This window comes from Brachyistius frenatus, unplaced genomic scaffold, assembly GCF_029030835.1.
Source record: "Brachyistius frenatus isolate BFR_SWC_R1_liver_20210118 unplaced genomic scaffold, ASM2903083v1 Contig_131, whole genome shotgun sequence".
NCBI lineage: Eukaryota > Metazoa > Chordata > Actinopteri > Embiotocidae > Brachyistius > Brachyistius frenatus.
Window position 1 is genome coordinate 578,438 of NW_027210730.1, and position 18,772 is coordinate 597,209.

The following is an 18,772-nucleotide window of genomic DNA, read 5'->3' on the forward strand; positions in this document are numbered from 1 at the left end:
CGACGCTCGTTGCTCACCTCCTCTCTGGCCTCCTTCTTGACCTGCTTCAGGTTGGACCTCAGGTCCATGGTCACCTTGTGTTTGGAGCCCAGCAGAGCGGCCAGCATGGAGTCAGCGGACATACGCACCTTCTTCAAGGCGGGTTTCTTCACTCCGGCCAGCTCCACCACCTTCAGCTTCAGGTCCTCGATCTGGAGGAAGACACACGGAGGTTGTGAATCTGGCCGGTCAGAGGTTGAAGAACTCGGTACTTTTAAAGATGAATTAAATACTGATGGAGTTTAAATCTTGTTTTTGGAATTTATAGACCAGTAAAATAAAAAGTCTGAAATAGCTCCTGTCTTGTTAGAAAGTCTGGTTCTTATTTGCATCTCCAAGAAGAAGAGGAAGAGGAAGTTGTGTACTTACTCAGACATCTTGGCTTTTTGTGATCTTCACACCCTGTTCAGAGACAAAAACACTGGTAAGTTAAAGCGGAGCAGACGGTTTAAATAAAGCCTGCTGACTCTATCTGCGTCTCGTTGGTTGCCCTGTTATCGATCAGCCACCCTTCAGCCTCCAGCGGGAAACACAATACGCTTTTATATCGTGTGAAAACCGGCTGCCGGCAAACACAAACCAGCTAAATTTGGCCGGGCGGGGTCGGATGCCGGAGGCCTAACAGTTGCCCCCTCTGAAGACGTTCTCCTGGAATTTGACTTGTTGCAGATGAAATGCCACCGTTGGACGAACCAAATGTGGCGCCAAGCACGCGGTGAGACCAGTTAACACCATTTCCAACATCCTGCAGGCATGCGGGGCGCCAGCTGACAACCAGCTGGGACCAGAAATGGTTTCAGGTCAGAATTTATAGAATCAGACACAATAAAAATTTAAAAAAAATCAAGGCTTGTGTGCACATGAACCTCTAACGAACAGTGATCCAGTTTCAGCCATAAAGTAACGACAATATAATCCACATTCCCAAAACTCAAACTCAGACACCAAATGAAGTCCTTTGGAACAAAACTTTGGGAGCTGAGAGTCATAAACGTCCCATAATACTTTATTTTAAGTAATAGAAGAATGTCATTTGTGAATGATTTCCAGGTAAGTCATTTAATATAAGAAAAATACAAATATTCTCATGAAAAATTTCAAGGTTCTTGCAAATTTTTTTAGTCAGTGGCCAAAAGGTCAGTCGAAAAACATTCAGCAGGAAACCAAAAGAAGGTTTTCTTTTCATTTAATTAGTTCCAAATAACATGTTTTCTTCTTTTTCTTTAATGATGAAACGATCGTGGGAATTACAGGAATGTAATATCACAACTATTTCCAAAATTGATTCTATAATAAAATAAGTCTGTCTACAGATGTGAGCCACTTCAACAACACCATACAGGCTGACAACCAAATCTTTGAAGGCCGTAACTTCATTATAAACTGATTTTCAACATGAAAGCTCTGCAGTGGCAAAATACAACAACAAAATGAGCAGTTTCCCTCGAGGTCCGATCTTTAACTGGTCTGAATGTCCAGTAGTTTTCACCACGTAGCCGAGTGTCCTTCAGAGTGATGAGCTGTTAGTCGCAGACACAGAGGCTCATTTAAACTAAAGCTCAGGAGTTTTACAAATCGAACTTGACAAAAGAAAATGTTTGACAAAATGATTATTTCTGTATAAAAGTCCATTTTAATGATGCAACCAAGAAAAATATTTGTTTAAATGACCTAAAACTGTTAAATATGTCTGAATTAATAAGTCAGTTCAATGTCTTAAGAGTTTAAAGAGTCTAAAGCAGCAGGACTGACGTAAACCTGAGCTTAAATATCAAACATACATCAAATTAAAACTGGTTCATTATTTCAGTCTTTGGCAACAAGTCGGTTCAATTTTTAAATCCAGAATTTTTTTTAATGAAAACACTTATTTTAATGTCAGATTAGAGTTGATAAACAGTGAATGAAGCAACAGCTCTGACATTTATTGGAGTCATTTTACTTTAAAACGAAGTCTCAAAATTTGCTGCCACAGAAATAATCAAGTTTACAGCCGGTTACTGAGGAAAATAGGAAATAAATGGAAATTTAGTCTTTTTTACAGATACATTACAGACAAAAAAAAAAAAAATCCTAAAAATACCTTCAATACATACCAAAATTATCTGTGGTTAGCTCAGTTTTAATGGTCACTAAGGTCAAATTTGGGTCGACGTCCATATTAAAAAAAGTATATTATAAAATGTAATATCTTTTGTCTTTATATCAGTGTTAAAACAAGTAAATAAATACCATTACTCATTTCTAGTTCATTGTTAGCACTTTAAAGTACATGGAAGAATACTTCGTATACAGTACTTGGATTAAGTGAAATTGTCAGTCAGTGAAGTTGCTGCATATTTATCTCTTAATTTAAACTAGCAACAATTATTTACTGCTATTTTACTGCTATTTTATTATTATATTATTATCTTATTGCTTCTGTATGCTGCTGTAGCGAAAAAATGTCCCCTCGGGGATTAATAAAGTAACTACCTAACCTAACCCAACTCAGTGAAACCAGACCTGACTGAATTGCCATTTGATTTGCTTTCATTCATTATGCTGCAATCAATAAACAAATCAGACACGATTTAAATGAAATAAACAAATAACATCACAGCATCCTTAAGAAGAGTTCAAACCAGACGCTCAATAAAACAGCAAACTTTCCATTTCCTCTGGCAGCAAATAAAAACTTGAGCAAAAACCTTTTTTTTCCTTTAAAGTTTCAATCACTCATTACATGTTTTTGCTTATTTGAGGAGATCTAAACGTTTCCAGTAAATGTGCCGAAAACATTTTCAATATCAAATAGTTTCAATGAAGTTCTCAGAAATGCAATACTCATGTTTATGAGGTACTGATCACACAAGGTGGATTACTCAACATAAAAATGAGTAAGTGATGAGGTGAAACCGTAAATAAAGAGGGATGCGAAACATGAGACGAAGACAAATTGTCACTCACCGTTTGAAGAACTTTGTGCGGCCGCAGTTGTGTTTGAGATTTATCACCACGTGTCGTTTGATGGGAATAACTGTCAGGAAGCGCGTTTAACGAAGGAGGAAAACCGCCAGCAGAGAAAGTTTGGAAGAAAAAGGCTCTCTGCTGACACCTGGTGGTGCAACATGAGCACAACAGTTTATCAGCCAAGTATTGAAGAGGAAATTTCCAATTTGGTTCTGTGCAAAAAAGAAACATTTACGAACAGTTTAAGTATTACGTTTTTCTATATTTAATACTATCTATAATTTTAGTGTATATATGTAGAATATATATCAACATAAATTAATTTGAGGTGATTTCCTGACAAAAAAAACTTAACAGTAATGAACAGTGACCAAACCGCTCAAATCCCAAATAAAAATCTATCGTTTTTCCTCCAGACTTCCAAACATTGCCTGGAACAAACTGCAGCATCACAGCATTGCCTTATTCCAAAAATAAGATTTAATTGTATGAATTGTTCCAATTCCATGAAAAAAAAGGCAAAAGTAACAGTCGGGAAGAGTCGCAGCAACCCGGAGTGAAAACGGAGAGTCGGATCAGAAAGTCTTCAGTTGGTCTCGAACATCTTCTTCCTGTCGGCTTTGTCCTCGACGTTCTTGCGCCAGTCGCCGACCGCCTCGGTACCCTGAGAGACGGAGAGGTCCATCACGGGAATAATTCAGCTCCTGCCTTTAAACATCACATGAAAGTCTAAAGCAGCGAAGCGTCTCACCTCCTCTCTGGCCTCCTTCTTGACCTGCTTCAGGTTGGACCTCAGGTCCATGGTCACCTTGTGTTTGGAGCCCAGCAGAGCGGCCAGCATGGAGTCAGCGGACATACGCACCTTCTTCAGGGCGGGTTTCTTCACTCCGGCCAGCTCCACCACCTTCAGCTTCAGCTCCGCAATCTGAAAGCAAAAAGCAGAAGCTCAAAGACATTTGGTTCTCTATCATTTTAATGACATCTAAGCAATCAACCCAGTATCACAGCAGAGCGTGAAATAGACACGCTCGTCCACTACAGCAAAACGTGAGATAGCCACGCTTTGGGCTGTCCAGGCGTAACAGTTTCACGTTTTGAGAGTTTGGAGATACATGGAGGTTTCCAATGGATGTAATGCTTTGATAAAACTTTAACACTTACATTCTAGAATTGTAAAAGAAAATACAGTTTACTTCTCCTGTTAAATGTGGCAAAAGATTTGTGTGACTAGATTGTAATGTCATTTGTTGAATTTATTTACCATTTTTAGTTTTTTTCTGACCTAACTATTTGTAAATATCATTTTTAATGTATGTGCATTGTAATAAAATGTCCAGCATGCAGCATTACAGAAGATTTATGAAGGCGTAGTTCTCATAATTATGTCTTGCATTTCAAGATCATCATCTGATTACATCTGACCAGAATGAAATCTGTTTTGAATGATAAATAGAGAGAAAACATCCAATGACAGAGAAGTGTCTCCACCTCTTTGTCTGTCGTTGCCACTTTGACCTCGGTGTCGTATCTGTCCTCATCGATCGCGTCGATAGCCTGGAACAGCTTTTTGGCGATTTCCTGTTTGTATAAAAAAAAATAACAACAGAGAAACGTTTTTCTCCGAGAACCACCCGGTCACATTGGAGCAGGTGTTACCCGTGCGGTTCTGTGTTTTTACCACCAGGGACGCCTGGTCTCCGCTCAGGTTGGGGGCGGCGCAGGTCTCTGCCAGGTGAGCTTCTTTGGTGGCTGTGATTTCTTTAGCTTCCTGCTCCAGCCAGCCAGCAGCGATCTGCAGCATCAAACTCTACACCACCATGACACCCATTTTATTACTTTTAGCTGTTTGGAGTTTTTTCTATTTAAAGCTACAATAATATACTGTTTGGTCCACTTGGGTGCAGAGGAGACACAAAGCACCGATTTAGTCCATTAAAGAGCTGTTAAGAGAACATGTTAGCAATGCATAGCACGTTTCTACAGACTGCAGACACACAACGACGTCTCATTCAGTTATTCGGTAATAATAAAGAAGTGATGCTGAGTCGGTGTTACCTTCAGATGATGCCTGCGGCTCGATGTCATCTTCTTTACGCTTTAATTCATACATGTGTGATATTAATAACAACACAGGGATTCTCACAGAAATTCTTAATACAATGTTGGATGTTAATGAATTAACATGACCAACTTTCCTTTTAAATCTTGTTAATGGCAGTATTCAAACAGAACAAACATGTACTTACTCAGACATCTTGGCTTCTTTTTGGTTTCAGACTCTGGGAATAAACAGAAGAAGACCGTTAGCACAAAAAGTATAAGGAACATTTGGGGTTGTGTTTCAGAATTAAAAGTTAGCTCTGAAAGAAAAACTAAATCATGATACCATGTTTCTGTAATTTACTTTTTACTGAGAATAAAACCTTCAGTAAAAAGTGAAACTCTCTCCATCACTATTTATTGTCTTGACCTGAGAACAAACTTTATCTGAACTAAAATACAGTATTTTATGTGACAAAAACAACCATTTGAATCTGGAAATATTTGACCAAAGAAGAGGAAGATTAAAAATCGGACCAAACATTCAGACTTTCAAACTTTCAGCGCCTCCGTTTTTTTTTTTTTATTATCACCAACGACAAAATTCAGTTAGTGACCAAACTAAAAACTATTTTTCATACTTTAATTCAGAAGAGGATTGTAATTAAAACAAAGGTCATATTTGCACCTGATATTAACATGTGATGTGTTTCTGAATATGTCATCTGGATACTGACATTCATGAAACTTCGCATTAAAATTGCGTTCTTCATGCAGTGAATCTCGTAAATGAATCAGGTGGTGATGATAAATGCCGTTTCCCGAGACAAAGTCAGATCACATCTCCACATGTGGACCAGTTGATCCAATCACATGATCCCGATGTGTCATTTCCCCTCTTCCACATATATCATCCACACAGACTGCATGTTAGCTCCACTTTTAAATGAGGTGTAAAATAAATTATTTGAACTACAAATACTATTAAAACTAACCTTAGTTTTGTTCAGAGTAAAAACACATTCAGCAGGTTTAAATCTGAACGACATTACGAACACCAGAATCCGACCTTTGACCCTGCAGTTACAAGGAAGACGTCCGTGTTTTTAACTCCAATACAGCAAAAAGTCACCTCAGCACTGATCCGGTGATGAGCGACTGCATCTTTTCATGTTTTGCATTCATCATCAGATCTTCACACAAAAACAAAGCCGTTGCAATCAAGACATTTGAAACCTTTTTTGCACAAAGAATTGAGTTCAGTAATGATTCAGTGATGATGTTTAAAAAGAAAGAGGTCGATGAGCAAATGCTACATGTAAAAGTTTTATTGTCAAAATAAGGTCTGAGGGTCATGTGGAGGCCGTTCTGTAGGGGTCTTCGGTCATTTCTCTATTTAAAGTTCAAAGTTCAAGATCCATGAATTTTGAGGCAACCGGGTCACAGCTAATCCTGGCTCAGGGGTCAAAGGTCATTTGACATTTATGATGAGTTTTTTTTAAGAGCGGTGAGATCAAAGAGAGCAAAATGCAAGCGGCAACCTTCAGACGTGAAAAGGTCAAAATATTCAAATCCAAACTTTGATTCAGGTGTTACCAAAAATATGAATAAAGAATTATTATATTTACCATCCTTTCTATTTCCCATATTTCTGGTGACCAACTGTGCTGTGTTGCCACCAGTCATTTAATCTGCAGAGTGGGAACATCTTCAGGTTTTCTTCTCTTTTGCCCGTCAGGTGAACGTGGATGTGTTTGAAAGATGCTGATGGCGTTTGCAGCATGTTATTACATCACTAACTTTTTTACTTTGACTTAACAGGCTCACATGATGAGAATCTGTCAGCAGTGATGTGATATTTAGGTTCAAAGTTAATCAGACCTACAAGCAGCTAAATGTTTGAGATTTTGGAGTCTACATTTTATTCTATATTAAAATAAAAACAGATTTGAAACCGATTTTAGAAATCCTCCTGTGTTTATCCATTGATATAAGCACCTGGATATTTTTCCATTTTTCATCATTGGACCCACAATGCTGAATCTAAAACATGACTTTGCACACTCGGTTCTTTCGATTGTAAGTACTTAGATATCATTCTTGAAATCCACATGCATTTTAGTAAACTGTGGTAAGATTGTTCAACAGCATCTGAATTCTCCAAAAAGCAAAGAAGTTTCAAATCTTTTGACCAGCGAGCATCACAAAGTAAAAGAGTTTCTCACCTACAAAGGGATGAAGAGGAGGGCAGCCGAGACTGACTGAAGGACTGGGAGACAGCAAGGGAGCCACAAACTAAAATCCTACTAAGAGATGTGGGGGATATATATGTGCTGGGCCGCTCCTCTTTATGGCCATGAGGAGCTCTGAGACCAACCGGGCCAATGGGCTCCTAAAATACTTCCATTCTTTGACCACTCACCTCATAAATACTCCGTAGCTGACATCTGGTCGGCCTGAGGTGGTCAGCGGTCCTCCGAGGGGACGGGTCAGGCTTTCAGTCGGCCGCGAAGGGATCTGCAAAAGGAGTCAATGAAAATGTAAGACATCATTTGACTTAACGAGACTCAAAGTCCTGGATAATGAAGGTGAACGCTGCCGTGATTGTACGCACTCGGTCCATTTTACCACATTCAAGAATCGGAGATATCTTTGTGATAATGTAAGTTAACCAGATTGAAGACATTGTTGTCCAAAAGAGGAAAATATATTTTGGCCTGACAGACTTCACAATAAGAGCTTCCCAGTTTTGCAACATATTTCTATTAAAACATTGACTTTCTGCTCAATGTTAATATTGCACTGCACATTTTCCCTTTTATGTCCTTTTTACTTTCTGACTGTTTTTCCTGACATTAAAAGCTTTTCTTCAACTCTGAACACGACATCATCAAAACATTCTTTTATTGCAGCCACTGAACTTTTTAAAAGTTGTTTTTGGTCTGAAATGTTTATCTCTCACCAGTTTGCTTCTTGCTCAAGTGCACAGTTTGGAGGGACGACCCGATTTTACTACATTCATTAAATTGCTTGATTATATGGTGGACTGGTGTCGTGGTTCAGAGACTGAAACAATGTTTTCTATATTTCTCCTCATATCTGCTTATAACTTAAACTTTTACATACTTTGGAGACTTCTGGTTATCATGACTGAGTCCTTTCCTTTTGTTCCATTAACTACAACCTGAATTTAATGAAATGGGTTTAATATATTGAAATCTGATTGTTTATTCAGAACCATAATAAATGTCAACAGACCACCGAGCCAACTATCAGCGATCTAACAGCGGGATTGAAGACTTTTGAAAGACCACTAAAGGTCTGATCCTAAAATCTGTTGTGTTTTAGTACCAAGTCGCATAAATCAGAGCTTTCAGTAAAAACACTGCATGTTGTCATTACAACGTTGATGTGGATGTGAACCTATTTACATGTTGGAAACTGGCCATTAGTGTGATTGTAACATGACAAAAGCACATCATCAGAGAGACTTCGACTTTCTAAATTAGGCCATTACAAAGTTAACTGCTTTAACAGAACAGTAATAACTTGTGGTTTATCATCAAGAATGCTGACAGCAGTTTAAAAAGTTGATTCTCATATAATGTAGATTTAAGCAGAAAGATGCTTTAAAATCTAACCAGACCATCAACTTAAATATTGACCTTTTTGACTCATGTCAGCGGAGCTGTTTTGGTTCATGTTGGATTCACAGCAACTGAAAACAAACAATAAAAACAATATTTAATACACTGAAAACAAAAAGGCAAGAAATGTAATATACAGTTTATAAATGTATAGAGAATAGTAAGAGAATCAAACAGACGTGACTCACCTCCTGTGTGACTGCATAGGTCCATTTGAATATGATATTGTTATTATCAGTTAAAAAAACAAAGTTTATATACCTTCAAGTTAAATTTTGTAACAAGTAAGAATCATATATATTATAATAAAATGCGAACATTTCTAGTTAATGCCAAATTTCAGTGATAGAAGTGTTTAACGAGACACAGATCAGGTGATCAGAATTGCGTGTGAGGTGTTTGCGGAGGACTGCAAACTGAAAATAGTGAACGTGAGGAAATCAGTAGACGTGAGGACACGAAGTCCTCTGCTGCCACCGTGTGGTTGACGTGGATTATTTCATCTATTTTCTGCTCTCGACAAATTTAATATCTGACTAAAACATGTACTTCACAGACATTTCAGATGTCTGTAGCGGTGCTGATATATCACCTGGCTGAAAATAAGGTAACAACACTTTAAGTCCCCGTATCTAGTATTTATAACCAATATATACGAAACTATAAAATGTTTATACCACATCATAATGTTGTTCTAATCACACAAAAAATAGATTCATAAAAAAATTTAACACGTAATTAACAGTTTCTACTGACAGATTAGAGCTATGGTGAATTCAAAATTATTAGTGAGTTCAATTAAAACAATGTGTACCATAAAAACTATAGTTACATAAATAAATATAAAATATAATATAATAAATATTTTTAAAATTCATTTACTTTTTCAACTTAAATTTTTTAAATAAAGAAATGGTCCTCAAATAAATGTCATTTTTGTACACACACACACACACACACACACACACACACACACACACACACACACACACACACACACACACACACACACACCAAAGGTGGATTTTCATGTAAAGATGGACGACAGAAGCTTAAATACTATTGAAATGCTGCCAACTTGCAGTGCTGAAGTCATTTGCAACCAGATGCTGCCTTCGAACGTGTTCATGTTTACTGTGTTCATGAGAATAATCCATATAAACACCCCGCTCTTGTGGTATTCACAAAATCTATGTTTTCTAAACGCTCAGAAATCAAGAGTTGTGGCATTTCAGTTGATGTTTGATGTGAAGTTAATGTATTGTAATTTCAGCCATCCAGAGTTTGGAAAATATCGACGTTCCCAATGGCTTCATCGTTTTAGTGTAAATATTCAACCCGGTATCACCGAAAAACGTGACGCAGCATTCTGCAGGTTTCCTTTTTGTCCACTAGAGGGAGACGTGTAACTGTCACGCCGAAATCGTGGCGCGTGTCTGTTTCACACTTTGCTGTGATACTAGGTTTAAATATGTCTTTGCATTTAATCCTTTACATTAAACAGCTGCAAGCCGAGAGCAAACCAATCAACAGCTTCGTTAGACGCAGATAGCCAGCTGGCTGTGGCTAGTTATTTACATCTAGTCCAGCTCGTCAGCTGACTTTGTGACGACAGTATTTTTTTTTTAGTATTTATTAATCAGCACATTCACATCATTCGCTCAAAAAATTCTTGCTCTGTTCAGCCAGACCTCAAAACGACTTCTCCAACGCCGCTCACTACTGTACAGATTGTGTTTTCAAATCAAATCACCAGAACAAGACGGCATTTCCAAAAGATTTGGCTTCAGTATTTCCAAAATCTCTGAGGTGAGAATTACAAAAGGACAGTCGACATTCACTTTTCACAGCTCCCCGAACTCACGGTCGATAACAACCCCAGACGTTACGTTTGTTTATTACTAAATGGTTTTCCCAATTGTTTTATATTTGCCATCAGAATCACAACATGTATGTATTGCACCGTACAAAGTGCATCACTAACAGCACTTTCTTTACGTCTATGTAAAGGTTGCGTCATCGGTTCAATAACCGTGTTGTTTTTTTGTAATTGAACTGCAGAATTGTGAGCCTCTGCAGATTTTAATTAGATTACAGATAACTATAGAATACACAACGTTGTGAAACTTCAGTATATGTTCAGTACGAACATTAGTTCCACTTGCCATGAATAACACTTTCTTATTGTGTTAGCAGCAAATGTAACTTTACGTTCAGTTGTGGATAAATGTAATTTCTGGGGGACGGAGTTGATACGAAGGGAAGCATGAATACTGTGTCTTCTTTCTCACTGGCATGCGCAGCACTACGAAAAGCACAACACAACTTCGTTAAAGCTCGAACGCACCTTCAGACAGAACTCCTGTTTTTATTAAAGCTCAGTAATCAGCTGCATCATGATGCTTCTCTGTGTTTGACTTTTTAAAGCTCTATTTTACTCCCAGTTGCTAAAATTTTGAATCAAGTAAAAACATTAACTTTTACTGGATTCCTTTTAAAAATCTGAAAAAAGGATGAATTATGTTACAGGGGAACTGGTTCTTTAACGTTTAACAGAAACAAAGAGAAAAAGAAAGTCGACATCGTTTACTTTTCCATTTGAGTGTGCGATGCGCTCGCTCTGCAGTGTTGCACATCACTGAGTCAAAGACAAAATATCTCATGACAGCGGACGTATGAAACAAATACATTTATTACAAACAGTCTGGGAGCAGGAAGTTGTCAAAAGTGAACATCACCAGAGAGGCAAACGGGAGAAAGAATGAAAGTCGAATATTTAGAATGTGTAAAATGAAGTGTCTTTACCCAGCAGGCTGAAACTCACTGATTTAATGAAAACCAAAGTATTTCAAAAATGTTAGAAATTCCATAAAAACCGCCAACAGCCGAAAGCAACCACAACCAGGAGCATAGTTAAGTTCAGTTTAAGTTTAGGAAGTCTCGAACATCTTCTTCCTGTCAGCTTTGTCCTCAATGTTCTTGCGCCAGTCGCCGGCGGCCTCCGTCGGCTGCAGGACACAAAGTCCACAATCAATGACAGTCAACACTTCTGTAAAAACTCTTGGTGCCGGTCCGACCGTCCTCATACAAGACTCACCTCCTCTTTCACCTCCTTCTTGACCTGCTTCAGGTTGGCCCTCAGGTCCATGTTGACCGTGTGTTTGGAGCCCAGCAGAGCTTTCAGCATGGCGTCGGCAGACATGCGCACTCTCTTCAAAGCGGGCTTCTTCACTCCGGCCAGCTCCACCACTTTGATCTTCAGGTCGTCAATCTGAGAGCGACCGAGTCGTTTAAAGGTGGAATCGGGCCAAAAGTAGAGAAGGAGTTTGGTTTAAAGTGGTTATGTGATGCATTTTTATGAGTTATGAAACACCTTTTGAAGAATTTCCCCACAAAATATTTGAAGCTCGTTATTTGATTCTGTGTCTTTTCTCTGTAAATATCATTCAAACCTGCTGAAACACAGCGCTGTTGTTTCAGAACCGATGACAACGGTGTTTGTTGTTTGCTGTTAGGAGATTTATTGTTTATTAGATTTGAACCTTGTGGCACGCTGTACATGATGTGATTTTAAAAAAAAAGTTGTTTTTACAGTTTAATTATTGAAAAAAAAACCTAAAAGGTGGTCAGTGGTTTCCCCATTATATTTTCTGATCATAGAAATAGAATAGAATAGAAATATTTTACATTCCTTTCTTACAGAAAACTACATGAAGAACGACCCTTAAACTTCAGTACCCATGAGTCTTAGCTGCCATTGCTGTGATGATGTTTCTGCTTCGTTTTGATGTACTGATGCAAAATGTTCCCCAACTAAATTCCATAATTGCATTGACTCCATTATAATGACCTGAATTCAGTAAATTCACATCCAGAAGTTATCATTAAAGTTGGGGTTTTCAGGCTATTAGCTTCTTATGTTATGGACAAACATCAACCGCTTCCTTTTTTGTCACTCCAGCATGTTTTCTTCTTACCAGATTATTAATAATGTTGAAGAGGTTAAAACAGACCAGCCAGCTCTCTTTTTTTGTTTTCCATGATTAGACTCATTAGAGAGATGGTTTGTGGCGGTACAGCAGGAGGAGGTGTACCTCTTTATCGGCCTTTCCCACTTTGGACAGTAGGTCGTACCGCTCATCATCCACTTTGTCGATGAGGGCGTGCAACTTTTTGCAGGTTTCCTAAATAAACATAAAATAATAAATCATCATGATAATAGAGACAATAGGCTGCCAATGACTTGAAATATTTGACAGATGATTAGAGAGACATCATGGGACCGTTATTTGACAGTTTGTGGGTTTAAGTTTTGGATAATTCCAGTTGAAGACCACAAGTTACCAATTAAAGAGATGCTAATAAAGAAATAAAGAGCCTCTCATGTCCATTAGGTAGGACTCGAAGCTGTGGTGTCTCATGTCCATTAGGTAGGACTCGAAGCTGTGGTGTCTCTCACCATGAGGGTGGCCTGGTCTCCGCTCAGGCTGGGGGAGGAACAGGTTTCAGCCATGTAGGCCTGCTTGGCGGCCGTGATGTCCTTCTTCTCCTGTACAAGCCAGCCTGCTGCAATTTGCAGCATCAAACTCTGCAGGACGGACAAAAAGTCAACAAAAGCCAATAGAAGGCAGAAAATACTTTCATTCAGCCACTAAGTGTTGGCAGAGGACTGTTTTTTGTGGCTTCAGTGGGTAGAGCACACATGAACAGACCTTTCCAATACAGGGCAGGTTGGGTTTGGATATTCTACATATTTAATCCCACTCACATAAATAATTCAAACAATTTAATTTGAAATGCAACTTTCTGATTCAGTTAATCATGTAATACATTAAACTGACTCTTGTCTGTTGAACTGAATGTGAATCAGGCTGTTCTCAGCCATAAAAGATAAAAGGTACTCGCGTTAACTACAAACGAATTTCAATTAGATTAATTAAATGGATTAAATTAAACCATGAAGAGGGACGTTGTGGCAGAGTAGGCCATTTAATTAATAATTGCAAAATAAATTAGGCAAACTCAAAGCTATTTATTAACACTATAACATCAGTGACTTTTGAAGCACTTTGCTCTTCATCAGTGTCGTTAATAAATAAATTGCATCGGGAGCTTAGAGGGTGCGAAGTTGACTTCTTCTCAGTCCTCAACATCATTCCAGCGTCTAATTTCAACGTATTGGATGAGTTTCCTTTGTTAACTTTGCCATTTAATAAATTCCAGCGTTTGGCATCTATAAGACGCAGGTTTTTGTCTTATATCATTGATTTATTTTCTCTGGATGGTGATTTTATTCTGGCATCAAAATATTTTCTAATTACATTTTTATGGTAATAAGTAGTTTTCTCAGTCACACAATAGTGTTTGGAGGTAAAGACCTTTAAATATACATTTACCACTTGAAGATTATCGCATCCTACTACTTTGAATAATTCTGCAATGTTTTTATGGCTGCACTGCCGCCTGCTGGAGAATTCACGTCACTACAAATATACTTTAAGATGAGATATTTTTGAGAAATGAAAAAAAGGTCTCTAACTTGTGAGCTATTTAGCTTCATTTAGTCAGCTATCATGTACTATTTTGGGTCTTTGGGTCTATCCTAAGTTACATTGATGCTTTTTCTTCCATTATAACAAATTTTCAAATATAATTTAATCTATTATTTTATTATTTTACTTTAATGTAACCTAGCAAAACACAATATAACACTATATACTTTTTGAACAACAGACATTTGGACTTGTCAAAGGAGTAAAAGCAGTGGAATTAATCATAATAATGGTGGCTCAATTCCATGAAGTGTCTCGGTGACGTTAAACCGGTATGGAGAGACGGCACGGCGCCTTATTGTTCAAAGCCAACATCACAATCAGAGCACTGATTTGCATCATGAAGGTTTCTGTCTACAAATCTGCAGCAACTGTGTGATCCTGTCGAGTCAACATGGATCAAAGTCTGAGGAATGTTTACAGCACCTTGTTTAATCTGTGACATGAAGAATTAAGGCAGGATCTAAAGGGGAAAAGAGAGTCCAACCCGGGACTAGCGAGGTGTACCGGATGAAGTATATCGGATGTGGATCCAATATGGCCCTTGTTGACATTTCAGGAAAACCCAGATTACATTTAATGGCAGGAGGAGATATATAATCTAACTAGTTTCAAATACGGTCTTAATGACAATAAATATAATTTGTGCAGACATTTTAGTTTCCAATAGTCCTGAAAGCGTAGAGCAGAGGGGGTGTTTCAAAAGTGTGACATTTGGAAAACCATTTTGGTGCCCAGATAATTCTGCACCATGACTTTCCTCGATGCAACACATACACAATGCAATCTGTATAAGATGTCAGGACTCGTTATCTGTGCAAACCGTGAGCTCAATAATGATGGTCTTGATCAACACTACAAAACACCTTCTGTGTGTTGGACAAATCGAACCAGCAGGTAGCGCCTCAAAGCCTGAAAATGTCTCTTCTGTCTCATCTCAGCTGCTGCTTTAAGTTTCTGTCAGCTGTGATGAAGACCAGCTGGATTAAACAGGAGACCAACAGAAACCACATCAGCTCATATATGCTGTTACACATCAACTACACAATGATGATTTAAACATGATTAAAAAGATGGCAAACTTTTGGTCAAGAACTAACAAGGTCACTGACAGACAACAACTACTAGAGACGAATCCCTGTACCTCTGTTGCAGATTAAAAAAAAAAAAAAGACTAACAATACATTTCTTTATGGAAATTAGATTGAGTTTTTAGATTGAAATTAGATTGAGTTTTTAGATTGAAATTAGATTGAGTTTTTAGATTGAAATTAGATTGAGTTTTTAGATTGAGTTTTGCTGCTGAGTGGGTGAAATTAAATTTCTTCTATTTCTGTAACCTGTAAAATAAAGTATGACCAAAATAATATTAGTCCTAAATGTGTGTGTGCAGTAATGTTTGTGCTGGCTGTGGTATTGAAGCCACTGTATACCTGAACTTCTGTGCTATGTAGGTAATGCATCATCAACACACTATTTCACCGCAGATTAAAATAGCAGTAATGCTAGACACATCCAAAGCACCAGAGATTCAACCACAGACGCAGTCTAAGTCCAAGCAGTAACCAAATCCAGCCAAATCCATCACAGCCGGGCAGAGCAGCTGAAGCTGTGCTCCAAGCCAGCAGCTGTATGGAGATCTGCCTTTTTAAAATGTGTAATGAGCCCAAAAGGCATCACGTAATGTATTTTAAAAATGGAGTGGACCGACACACCAACTGTCGTTAGAAGAAATGCAAAAGTTCTTGTGAGATAACGTTGAAGTTATCAGGAAGAAATGTCCCGATCGTCATCTGTGGAGAACTTCACACACAGCAGAAGGTTAAACTGCTTGTGTCTTCTGCATTATTCATGTTCAACTACACGATACAAGACAGATTACTGATCAGACCCCAAAAAACATATTGAATAGATGAGAAACAACTAAACACGCCATCATAATTCACTGGAATAAACTCCAAACACCCTCCTCTCCTGTTATCAATCAGCAGCTTCATTTCTGAAGTATTGGTACCAACTGCATCTCAAAACTCAGCTCAGACAACGACGGGTGTCGTACCTTCAGATGATGCCTGCGGCTCGAAGTCATCTTTTTGCTGTGAGGAGATCAAACAAAATCGTTGGTGTCTCGACAGTATTTGTTCCAACAGACAGACGGAGAAAGAAACGGACTTCACTACTTTTTCCATCCTTTCTTAAATTATTTTTCTTTTTTCTTTCTCTCCTCTAAAAGTCTTCACAGTGAATAGCCTACTTTTGGTACTTGAGTATATTTCACTGCGGACGCTTTTGAACTTAAATATGAATCAAATATTTTCAACTTAAGTTAATTCAGTTCCAACATTGAAACACACTCATTATGTAAAGGATCTGAATCAGTGATGTATGACGGAGAAGCAACACTTACTCAGACATGTTGGCGTCTTTTTCTCTTCACAACCTGTTTGAGAAAGAAAGAAAGAAAGAAAGAAAGAAAGAAAGAAAGAAAGAAAGAAAGAAAGAAAGAAAGAAAGAAAGAAAGAAAGAAAGAAAGAAAGAAAGAAAGAAAGAAAGAAAGAAAGAAAGAAAGAAAGAAAGAAAGAAGAGTTTATGATCAAATAATCATATACAAGACCCTCCTGTGTATAAATGTGAGCTACTGAGATGTTTAATGAGCAGCTGAGTGGTGACAGGACTAAGTTTAGAGTTGGGGTCAAATGTCGGCGCTACCTTAAGCTCCTTTGCAGGTGTTCAAAACTAAATTTCCTCTGTGAGTTAACACTTCAATTGCTTTCGCAGAGAAGAATCTGTCCAGCAGAATGTGCTGCAGCAGCGTGTCAGCTGCCAACACCAGCCACAACACACACCATCACACACTCACAAAAACAAACCCAGCTCGGCCGGCAGCCGCTCTCCCGAATCAGATTTCAAGAGTTATTTATACTGAGAATATTATAAAGATCTAGATCTTCATCTGATTGAGTCTCAATCCTGAAACACAAACACAAACAGGCTGATTTGAGACTTTGACTGCATATAAATTATTTTTTTGCTGTTTAAAAATTTCCCACATGAACAATGAAATGTTTTCCTTTTTTCTTGAGATCAAAATCTCTTCATTCTTCTGATAAAAGCTTCAGAAAAGTTCAGTCCAAGACCAGGAATCAAACCGCAAACTGTTACAAATAGATCATGAGTATTATCGATGACCGTACATCTAAAAAAAAAACTTTATCATAACAAGACATCCATGATATCAATGTGTTGTTTTTCTCACCAAAGCTCCACCAAATCAAAATGTGGGGATTCATTTCACAATAGTCCAATGCTTTAATAGAACATTACACTGTAAAACAAATCACAGCAATTGCTCTGGTTATCCAACTGTTTGTCCAAGCGAGATCTTTGATTGCTTTTTGCTGTTTCTATCAAAAATCATCTTGTTTCAGCCCCACTTTTTCAGCAATTAGTTGTATTATATTTGTATTTTATTTTTGCTTTATTCACACACAAACTTCTGTTAATCTCCTCAAATTAACCTGAAAACAACTGGAAGCATCTCAACCTATAGACAGTTCTTGTTCATTTTTTTTTAAGCAAAGAATTCTTAAAGGTTGAATTTGATAGCAAGAAATCCTGAAAACGATCCAAACAATCGAATGCAAAAGAACTCAAACACTCAAAGATAAATCAAAGAGCCAAATTATACTCATGGGACAATTGAAAAAGTTCAAATATGATTCCAATAGTTCAAAAAATAAGATACACAATGTAATATCACAATCATGCAATCAAAAAGCTTCAACTTACAGGAAAATGTCAAATTTCAAAACTCTCCAAAACAGCCAAATGCTCCAAATAGAAATCTTGAGAGAAGGTCTAAAGTAAATAGAGTAAGAGCATCATCCAACCTCAGCTCATTAAAATCTCGGTGCAGCACGATTCAAACACAATCCTCAGATTTCATCCGTCAGTAATCAGCCCTCTCCGTCACCCTGGGTCACGTCTCCCTTCACTTATTAACAAACCGCAGGGGTCAGGACTTTCACCACTTTAGCACTTCACCAACAGCTCTTTACAAAAAGACAGTAACAGTCTCCACAGAGCAGCCACTTGGTATTCGTTTGCCAGCTCTGTTGAGGCATGCAGAGTGGAACAAATGGAAACTGGTCTCACCTACGATGAGAGAGAAAGTCCAGGAGGAGGGCAGCAGAGACTTGTGGCAGTGGGAAGAAATCATCCTGGGGGTTTTATATGAGGGCTCAGACATGGATACGGAGGTACCGGTTTAAGGAAATGCAGTATACTCAGACCAATCGGCCGGCAAGCTCCTGAAATATCATCATCCCCTGTCAACTTCACCCTGTAAATCAGGCGTCGTCAAGGAGGAGCCTGATTTCATTTAAGGACTCTGCTCAGTGCCACCAGGACGCTATAAAAGGATGGAAAAAGATCATGATGATTCCCATTCACTATAAAACCCTCAGAGACCAAATATTCAACCAGATGAACGTTGGACTGGTGAAAGTGGAGGGACAGACGGGTTTTTCTGTGCTTTGAGAG

The 18,772-nt window shown here is 38.2% G+C and overlaps 2 protein-coding genes across 3 annotated transcripts; both read right to left on the reverse strand.

Moving 5' to 3' along the window:
* Window positions 1-1,247: 1,247 nt before the first annotated feature.
* On the reverse strand, window positions 1,248-10,098 carry LOC138630286 (troponin I, fast skeletal muscle-like). Its single transcript, XM_069714525.1, has 9 exons — window positions 8,867-10,098; window positions 8,697-8,749; window positions 7,454-7,548; window positions 5,238-5,270; window positions 5,047-5,086; window positions 4,670-4,798; window positions 4,480-4,569; window positions 3,743-3,916; window positions 1,248-3,655 (listed from the first exon to the last, which is right to left on the reverse strand). The coding sequence occupies exons 4-9, from the start codon at window positions 5,243-5,245 to the stop codon at window positions 3,578-3,580; spliced, it is 519 nt and encodes a 172-aa protein (XP_069570626.1). The 5' UTR covers window positions 5,246-5,270; window positions 7,454-7,548; window positions 8,697-8,749; window positions 8,867-10,098; the 3' UTR covers window positions 1,248-3,577.
* Window positions 10,099-11,492: 1,394 nt separating this feature from the next.
* On the reverse strand, window positions 11,493-18,461 carry LOC138630287 (troponin I, fast skeletal muscle-like). Of its 2 annotated transcripts, none has more exons than XM_069714526.1 (7): window positions 18,386-18,461; window positions 16,638-16,670; window positions 16,290-16,326; window positions 13,138-13,266; window positions 12,773-12,862; window positions 11,776-11,949; window positions 11,493-11,686 (listed from the first exon to the last, which is right to left on the reverse strand). In XM_069714526.1, the coding sequence occupies exons 2-7, from the start codon at window positions 16,643-16,645 to the stop codon at window positions 11,609-11,611; spliced, it is 516 nt and encodes a 171-aa protein (XP_069570627.1). In that variant the 5' UTR covers window positions 16,646-16,670; window positions 18,386-18,461; the 3' UTR covers window positions 11,493-11,608. The 2 variants fall into 2 exon arrangements, with proteins under 2 accessions (XP_069570627.1, XP_069570628.1); XM_069714527.1 differs by having other exon boundaries at window positions 18,390-18,429.
* Between the last annotated feature and the right edge of the window lie 311 nt (window positions 18,462-18,772).